At 42.7% G+C, this 9,506-nt stretch overlaps 2 protein-coding genes across 2 annotated transcripts in view; both read left to right on the top strand.

The window, feature by feature from the left end:
- ttc29 (tetratricopeptide repeat domain 29) overlaps positions 1-4,678 on the top strand; it is a 5,591-nt gene extending 913 nt beyond the window's left edge. The window contains exons 4-8 of the mRNA XM_016242744.1: positions 1,988-2,173; positions 2,381-2,593; positions 3,214-3,299; positions 3,379-3,470; positions 4,639-4,678. Of these exons, the coding sequence (XP_016098230.1) occupies positions 1,988-2,173; positions 2,381-2,593; positions 3,214-3,299; positions 3,379-3,470; positions 4,639-4,678 (617 nt within the window). The remainder of the gene's footprint in view (positions 1-1,987; positions 2,174-2,380; positions 2,594-3,213; positions 3,300-3,378; positions 3,471-4,638) is intronic.
- A 3,273-nt stretch (positions 4,679-7,951) lies between these two features.
- Positions 7,952-9,506, top strand: part of cyp4t8 (cytochrome P450, family 4, subfamily T, polypeptide 8) — a 13,207-nt gene continuing 11,652 nt past the window's right edge. Inside the window, exon 1 of the mRNA XM_016242771.1 lies at positions 7,952-8,158. Within this exon, the coding sequence (XP_016098257.1) occupies positions 8,025-8,158 (134 nt within the window). The 5' untranslated portion in view covers positions 7,952-8,024. The remainder of the gene's footprint in view (positions 8,159-9,506) is intronic.

Raw genomic sequence — 9,506 nt, 5'->3', positions numbered from 1 at the left:
TACTTAAAGTATACTTTAAAATATACTTGAACTTTACTTAAGTATAATCTTGAAGTATGCTACTTTTTGGTAAGGGCACTCTCAGTTCTATATCAGACTCCGCTAAAAGTGCTCTTTGTGGCGATCTATAAATTAAAATAATAGTAGAATATAACAGACTGATAGACTGAAGAGCGCGAGAGTTGAGCGGAAGTGAGCAGGGCTTGCTTGTTTGTTTTTAATATAAAAAGTTATTCTTTTACAAACATAAAAGCCCTTTCATAAGAAAAGTGAAATGAATACGCTTCAGGCTGAAGGAAATGTAAATTCACGTCTGTACAGTAGAGGGCGCCGCGCAAACAAATCGCATGAAGAATATGACACAGGAGAAGAAAGTTCAGCACTATTCAGCAATAACAAAAATCGAACACAAATGTGTCATTTTTGATTATTAGCATGGTTAAATTGGATCATCGAAGGTCAGTAGCAAAGACATTGGTTAATAAAATGGGATTAAATACATAAATGCTATTTGTCTTATTTAATTATTGGGTTTGTATAATATTCTGAGTTTGCATTTGACTGTTTTTATTCATTTTGAGGAATACTGAATGTGTTTTTGTGCAGGTGAGATGAGTAAATGCATGTTCATATTTAGTCTAGAACTACAGTAAGATCATGTTCACACACAACGCCTCTGCACTTACTCCTGATTTCTCTCAACATGGCAACACCAGAGCTTATTTGAAAAAGTAACTCAGATATTTCCTTCTAAATGAAAAAGTAATGCATTACTTTACTTGGGACTTAAAAAGTCATTTGATTACGTAACTCGCGTTACTTGTAATGCATTACCCCCAACACTGTTGGCGGATTATACACAGGGCAACTTTGTAAAATGTTGCCGTCAATGGGCAACCAGGTGAGAGACACAGGGCCCACGACTGATTTAAAGTATCCAGATAGAATTGTTACCCATTCTCAATGGGAAAGTGCCCAAGCAACATTGCTCAAAAAAGTTGCCCCGTGTATCATCAGCCTTAGGGTTCATGCAAATGTTCATAAAATTAGATAATGTCCTGATAATGAGTTGCCAGTACATTTTCTGTTATTTGATTCCTTACAGTGTAGATTGGGACGAGGGGCTGTTGTTAATGTTATGTAATTTGTAATAAAGATAAAAACAAAATCTTTGTCACCATAGCCTCATTTATTCTGAACTTATACAGACGCCCATCGCTTCTATATTTTAAAAGTAGTAATACATAGCTGTAGCTTATTTATGAGTCTGATTCTGTGATTAGATTTTTCAGTTTCTGTATTAATTACAAATGAATGTGTATTAAACTGTTAAGATGAAAGTGAAAGTGACTTGACATGTGGCCAAGTATGACCCATACTTGGAATTAGTGCTCTGCGTTTAACCCATTCAAAGTGCACACACACAGCAGTGAACACACACACACCGTGAACACACACCCGGAGCAGTGGGCAGCCATTTATGCTGTGGCACTCCCCCCCCCTACAATCCCTGCCGGTACAAAACTCGAACCCACAACCTTTGGGTTATGAGTCCGACTCTCTAACCATTAGGCCACGACTTCCCAGATGCATAATAAATAAAACAACATTTGATTTAGGGGTAATAACATAAAGGGGTTATTCAATCATATCAGATGTACTTTATCCACCTGTTTTTTTTAGCACTCTCTATTCTATTTCTATTCAATCTACTATTTTTCTTTTTATTTATAAAAAAAATGGACCCTTCTCTATTCTTTTTCTATTCTAACTACTTGTTTTCTTATTCCCTTAACCTATTTTTCGACTTTAAAACAGTTGTTACAACAATTAAAGAGTATGTAATAGTTGTTACTATTGTTGCTAAAGTAATATACTGGATCTAAATAAATTACAGTTCATCAGTACATGTACATTAGCTCTGTTTCCCTAAACCTTGAGATTGATATTATATCAATGCTCTGCATCTCTTTGTTTCCTGCTGTAGGACAGTATGGAGAGGCGTATGACAACCACATGTTCTTGGCCAGGTTTTTCACCGAGCCGGAGGACAAATGGTTAAAGCATCATTTCATTCAGCTGGCCCTCCATTCAGCTCGCAAATTCAAGATGGACTCTGGCAAAAGAGAGGCTGAGGCCAACCTACACATGGGCCAAGTTTATTTAGAGAAGGGTAACATACATACACAGTCCTTCATATATTCAGATTTAAATTTCCTACCTCAGTTCAAACTTGAATCAATTAGACTACACTGAATTGGAATTTAAAAGACATTCTCAATTCAAATCAATTTAAATTCAAATCAGCGTTTCTTTTAAATTGTGGGGAGAGAAATATGACCCTATTTTGTAAAATTCACCCAAACCCTGTGTGTTGCAGGTCAGCTGGAGCGAGCACAAGAGCATTATGAGGTGTTTTATCACCTGACCATGGGCCGTACATGGCAGGACCCCAGCGGCCGCATGCATCACTCACGCTCATGTGAGGAGCTCCAGAAGCTGTTCACGCTGCTGGGACAGAGATTGCTTCAGGCACAAGACTACACACATGCCATCAAGATGTTCAACGAGGCCTACCAGATGGCTAAAGAGTGTATGCACACTCCGTTCACACTGACAGTGATTTGACCTGACATAAGCAGAAATACATGCAGCGTGCCCAGCTACATGACAAAGCTTAGTAAAATGTACCTTTGAATTTGAACGAAGTAAAGTTTAGTCAAGAGTAGGCAAGGTGGAGGAGAAATTAGATTTTCTTATTCAATATAATTTTTTTTAAAAGTACATAGTAATAAAGTGCTTGCAAACTATTAGTTTATAGTTAATTAATCGTTTATAAACTGTAATTAATCTATTAATAGACAAACTTCATTCATTGTCAGTAATTAAGTGTTGTTGTTTAATTAGTTCTTATGTAAAGAGTTAGATAATGCTTTGTTGACAATCTGTAAATAGTTCTCACAATTTTTTTAAGTATGGCTAATTATCTTATTGTCATATAATGACAATAAGATTGACATCTTATACATTTATACTGGCAATACAACCCGTGTATGATCAGATTTTCAAACGCTTGGCCAGTTGAGCATTCCATGAATAGCATTAGGGCAGCATAAGGAACTTCCACGTCAGATTTCCAGCAGTAAAACCACACAACCCCTATATCACAGTTTGATGATTCTTACTGTTGTTGGTTTTTGATCTGTCGTCTAGCGGGAGATCGAGGGTCAGAAGGAGAAGCAGCCTATAGACTGGGCCTGGCGTATCAGAGCACTGGAGACCAGAAGACTGCTAAACAGGTATGTTCAGAGCGCTCACAAACTCTGCTCGTTCATTCTGTAATTATTTGTTTTTTGATGTTTTTGTTGCTTGTGCCAGTTTTTCAGCGTATGTATGGAGATCTCCACAATACTTAAAAATGCAGACAGCCTGGGAAGAGCATATGAAGCCATTGCCAAATCTCTGGAGAGGTACAGTAGATGCACACACACACACACATCACACATTTAAAGCTGAGATGTAAAGCTTCATTTCTAAAATAATGACTGTTTGTAGAGACAGAAAAACCCAATGTTTTGCAATGAAAAAGTACAAAAAAATGACCAGTAAACATGGTTCTAGACATATCAAAGAAAATGAAAAAAAGAATACGCAAAAAAGTATTCTCGTAGCTTCGTAACTTTACAGTTGAGCCACTGATGTCACACGGACTACTTTGTAGATCATCTTGGTACTTTTCTGGACCTTGAACGTGGTAGTTACCTTGCTGTCTATGGGAGGGTCAGAGAGCCCTCAGATTTCATCAAAAATATCTTAAATTGTGTTCCGAAGATGAACGAAGGTCTTACAGGTTTTGAACAACACGAGGGTGAGTAATTAATGACAGAATTTTCATTTTTGGGTGAACTATCCCTTTAAGTGTCAACCGGATGTGATGTTTTATGACACTTAATTGGATGTTATTTGTTTACAGTTAAATGGAAATTTATTATATTTTAAATTCATATTAAATGCAATTAGCTGAACTTTAGAATTCTATTTTCACACACTAGTAGGACTTGAGTTAGGCAACCTTTGTATTCTGTTGTTTAAAGAAATATGGTTAAAGTGTACTGCTGAATGTGCTGACAAGCATTTGTGGTAAACTGAAATATTATTGAATTGAATTTCTATTCAAACTGTACATGTAAACTTTAAATCTAATATCTAATAACACATTAAAGTTAAAAGGACTTCACATGTGATTTAGCATGTTTGGCAACACATCAAAATAAGTGTACTTTAAAGCGCAACAAAAATATTATTAAAACATAATGATTTAAAATATACTTTAAAGTAAAACTTTCAAAGTGCACTTTTTTAAAAGTGTACTTAAGTGTGTTAAGAAGCAGTCATGAAAGTGCCTTTCTTCAAGCTTTTAGTTGAACAAGTTCTTCACAAATTCACCAAAAGTGATCATTTTGTCATCATTTATTTATTGGTATTATGTCTTATGCACTTGTAATTAAAATCTGTGCATTAATGTCCTGCTAGCATAAATGCTTTATCAAGTATTTAAAATATTACACATTTAGAGAACGATTTTGAACCATCTGAAGCCACACATAAACAAAAACCACACATTCCTATTGGCCTTAGAAACACAGGCAAACTTTTTGCTCTGCTGTTCGACTCTTGATCTTTATGTTTGTCCATTCATGAGTGAATGAACGAGTGTGTAAAAACCTCAAATCATTCTGATAACACTTTTAAATTAATAACATAAACGGACATTATAACACTGTACATTGTGTAACATTCAAGATAAAAGTTTAATTACATTTGATTATATCTGAACAAAGTACTGCTCTGAGAAGCGTTATGTAATGATGTTGATGTATAGCTTAATGATTAATTTGATTATTATTGCAAAGTGTATTTAGCAGTTTTGGAAGTTTATTTGCAGAATAAACAAGTACAGGGACCCCCTTGTGAAAAAGAAGTGGGCTTCATTGTATTGAATGGGCACTTGTAGTGTGCTTCAAATTGTAAGCGCCTTACTGTAAATTCTTCAAAACTGATACTGTAATATTAATTAAATGAAAGGTCACTTAAGTGTACTTAAAAGTACACATTTAAAAAGTGCACAGATTTCATTCAAAGTACATTTTAAATCATTATGTTTGAGTAATCTTTTGTTGTGCTTTAAAGAAGTACGCTTATTTTGATGTGTTGACTAGCATACTAAAGTACATGTAAAGTACTTGCTTATAATTGTAACTTTTGTTTTATTTTGCATGAATTATTATCCCCAAATCTGCTAATTGCGTCTTCATCATTACAAATGTGTTTAAAATATATATATATATATATATATATTTAAAAAATAGACTACATTACTTATGTTTCATTAAAATAATTTGACGTATATTTTAGTTTACACTTAAAATACTTTTGTTATCAAGGAAAAAAATAATAATGCATGGCCGCTTAGAACTTCCGTAGTTAAAGTAAAAAAAAACACTGTTTTTACAGTGTATTCACATCAACTAGATCTCAGAAAACCTGACGGAAGTCTTTATTTCTTGTAGTATAGAAGGTTGTTTGTTTTGTCCAGTAGAAAGTCCGCCTCTCTCTCTCTCTCTCTTTCTCTCTCTCTCTCTCCCTCTCTCGCTCGCTCGCTCTCTCTCGCTCTCTCCCTCTCTCTCCCTCCCTCTCTCGCTCGCTCTCTCTCTCGCTCTCTCGCTCTCCCTCTCTCCCTCTCTCCCTCTCTCTCTGTCTCTCTCCATCTCTCGCTCGCTCTCTCTCTCGCTCTCTCTCTCTCCCTCGCTCTCCCTCGCTCTCTCTCTCTCCCTCGCTCTCTCTCGCTCTCCCTCGCTCTCCCTCGCTCTCTCTCTCTCCCTCGCTCTCTCTCGCTCTCCCTCGCTCTCCCTCGCTCTCTCTCTCTCCCTCGCTCTCTCTCGCTCTCCCTCGCTCTCCCTCGCTCTCTCTCTCTCCCTCGCTCTCTCTCGCTCTCCCTCGCTCTCCCTCGCTCTCTCTCTCTCCCTCGCTCTCTCTCGCTCTCCCTCGCTCTCCCTCGCTCTCTCTCTCTCCCTCGCTCTCTCTCGCTCTCCCTCGCTCTCCCTCGCTCTCTCTCTCTCCCTCGCTCTCTCTCGCTCTCCCTCGCTCTCCCTCGCTCTCTCTCTCTCCCTCGCTCTCTCTCGCTCTCCCTCGCTCTCCCTCGCTCTCTCTCTCTCCCTCGCTCTCTCTCGCTCTCCCTCGCTCTCCCTCGCTCTCTCTCTCTCCCTCGCTCTCTCTCGCTCTCCCTCGCTCTCCCTCGCTCTCTCTCTCTCCCTCGCTCTCTCTCGCTCTCCCTCGCTCTCCCTCGCTCTCTCTCTCTCCCTCGCTCTCTCTCGCTCTCCCTCGCTCTCCCTCGCTCTCTCTCTCTCCCTCGCTCTCTCTCGCTCTCCCTCGCTCTCCCTCGCTCTCTCTCTCTCCCTCGCTCTCTCTCGCTCTCCCTCGCTCTCCCTCGCTCTCTCTCTCTCCCTCGCTCTCTCTCGCTCTCCCTCGCTCTCCCTCGCTCTCTCTCTCTCCCTCGCTCTCTCTCGCTCTCCCTCGCTCTCCCTCGCTCTCTCTCTCTCCCTCGCTCTCTCTCGCTCTCCCTCGCTCTCCCTCGCTCTCTCTCTCTCCCTCGCTCTCTCTCGCTCTCCCTCGCTCTCCCTCGCTCTCTCTCTCTCCCTCGCTCTCTCTCGCTCTCCCTCGCTCTCCCTCGCTCTCTCTCTCTCCCTCGCTCTCTCTCGCTCTCCCTCGCTCTCCCTCGCTCTCTCTCTCTCCCTCGCTCTCTCTCGCTCTCCCTCGCTCTCCCTCGCTCTCTCTCTCTCCCTCGCTCTCTCTCGCTCTCCCTCGCTCTCCCTCGCTCTCTCTCTCTCCCTCGCTCTCTCTCGCTCTCCCTCGCTCTCCCTCGCTCTCTCTCTCTCCCTCGCTCTCTCTCGCTCTCCCTCGCTCTCCCTCGCTCTCTCTCTCTCCCTCGCTCTCTCTCGCTCTCCCTCGCTCTCCCTCGCTCTCTCTCTCTCCCTCGCTCTCTCTCGCTCTCCCTCGCTCTCCCTCGCTCTCTCTCTCTCCCTCGCTCTCTCTCGCTCTCCCTCGCTCTCCCTCGCTCTCTCTCTCTCCCTCGCTCTCTCTCGCTCTCCCTCGCTCTCCCTCGCTCTCTCTCTCTCCCTCGCTCTCTCTCGCTCTCCCTCGCTCTCCCTCGCTCTCTCTCTCTCCCTCGCTCTCTCTCGCTCTCCCTCGCTCTCCCTCGCTCTCTCTCTCTCCCTCGCTCTCTCTCGCTCTCCCTCGCTCTCCCTCGCTCTCTCTCTCTCCCTCGCTCTCTCTCGCTCTCCCTCGCTCTCCCTCGCTCTCTCTCTCTCCCTCGCTCTCTCTCGCTCTCCCTCGCTCTCCCTCGCTCTCTCTCTCTCCCTCGCTCTCTCTCGCTCTCCCTCGCTCTCCCTCGCTCTCTCTCTCTCCCTCGCTCTCTCTCGCTCTCCCTCGCTCTCCCTCGCTCTCTCTCTCTCCCTCGCTCTCTCTCGCTCTCCCTCGCTCTCCCTCGCTCTCTCTCTCTCCCTCGCTCTCTCTCGCTCTCCCTCGCTCTCCCTCGCTCTCTCTCTCTCCCTCGCTCTCTCTCGCTCTCCCTCGCTCTCCCTCGCTCTCTCTCTCTCCCTCGCTCTCTCTCGCTCTCCCTCGCTCTCCCTCGCTCTCTCTCTCTCCCTCGCTCTCTCTCGCTCTCCCTCGCTCTCCCTCGCTCTCCCTCTCTCTCTCTCGCTCTCTCTCTCTCCCTCGCTCTCCCTCTCTCCCTCGCTCTCTCTCGCTCTCCCTCGCTCTCCCTCGCTCTCCCTCGCTCTCTCTCTCTCCCTCTCTCTCCCTCGCTCTCCCGCTCTCCCTCTCTCTCTCTCTCCCTCTCTCTCTCTCGCTCTCCCTCGCTCTCCCTCGCTCTCTCTCTCTCCCTCGCTCTCTCTCATATCGCTTCCTCTTTCTCACATCGAGCTCAGTGCTATAGCGGACCCCGCGCGCAACAGTCTCCTCATGTTATGCAGCTTTACGCGAGTATCCCGTTGAGTTTGGAGTCGCTCTCCGTGAATCATGTCTTTGCACTCGCGTTGCTTGTGTGTTTGGCGATAGTGGTTAAATTATTGGTTATGAGGAGAAGAGGGATGTGTACACTGCACACTGGCTCATCGGACACGTCAAGGAGGTAAACAACACAACCACAAACAGTGACTGTTTCTGAAGCTGATCTTTGGAGTCCATTGTAGTCCGTGCATGCTTCCTTCTATTTAATTAGAATAACTTTTAGGAGATTTATCCTACTAAATTTTTTTTATACATTTATACCATTTTATACAGTCTATTCATGAGTACAGTGGGGAAAAAAATTAGTGAAGAAACAAATTGTTGGTAATTTTCAAAATTATTTACAAAAGTAATATTTTCTTGTAAAACGTACTCCAGTCATTTTTGTTTGAATTACAACTTTGAAAAACCATTGTATTACAGTCATAATACACAATGTAGGCATTTGCCCCAGTTTGCCCTTGTTATCTTCGAGGGATGAACCCTCATGCCTGAGCCCTTGTCTATTCACTACAAGTAAACAATTACATAATTATATTGTGCAGCAATAAACAACAGCCTTGCCTTGCATTCACATTCTTCAGCAGCAGTTGGTAGAATTCACGTGAAATTAATAAAGCGAGAACGCAATTTGTTCTTGAAACCTGTTTTATTGTCCATAACAGTTACACAGACCTTTTTTATATTCATAGTTTCGCCAGGATGGACATGATTTGGAAAAGGTTATGAAGTGGAGTGGACAGTATCCCTTTGCCTTTCCGCTGTGGTTTGGCCCATCATTGTCCATTCTGAACATCCACCACCCATCATATGTGAAGACCCTTCTCACCACTACAGGTGATCATCCGTTTGACACTTTTACGATTTAATTTAACTTTCTCAAATATTTACAACCAAAACCAGCATTTTAAAATTATTATCTTTCGCTTTATTTACAGAACCAAAAGATGATTATGCATACAAGTTTTTCATCCCTTGGTTAGGTAAGATCACACCTAAAATGTAAAATTATTTCTTTATTAAAGGGGTCATATGATGTTGCTAAAAAGTACATTATTTTGTGTATTTGGTGTAATGAAATGTGTTTATGCGGTTTAAGGTTAAAAAAACACATTCATTTCCACATACTGTACATTATTGTTTCTCCTCTATGCCCCGCCTTTCTGAAACGCGTTGATTTTTACAAAGCTCATCGGTCTGAAAAGCGAGGTGTGCTGTGATTGGTCAGCTATCCAGTGCATTGTGATTGGCCGAATTCCTCAAGCGTGTGACGGAAATGTTACGTCCCTTACCATATTGTGATGCCTGCGGCAACCATATGTGACGACCCCGGGCTGGATTCCGCTTCGTCCACGGTGAAAGCCGATCCGGCGATCCACAGCACGAAGTTGATGCATTTCCTCAGCGACCAGCACAGATCAGCTCCAGGCATGACGAAG

This window comes from Sinocyclocheilus grahami, unplaced genomic scaffold (genome assembly GCF_001515645.1).
Source record: "Sinocyclocheilus grahami isolate Dianchi unplaced genomic scaffold, SAMN03320097.WGS_v1.1 scaffold672.1, whole genome shotgun sequence".
Taxonomy (NCBI): domain Eukaryota; kingdom Metazoa; phylum Chordata; class Actinopteri; order Cypriniformes; family Cyprinidae; genus Sinocyclocheilus; species Sinocyclocheilus grahami.
This window is presented reverse-complemented; position numbering and strand designations above follow the sequence as displayed.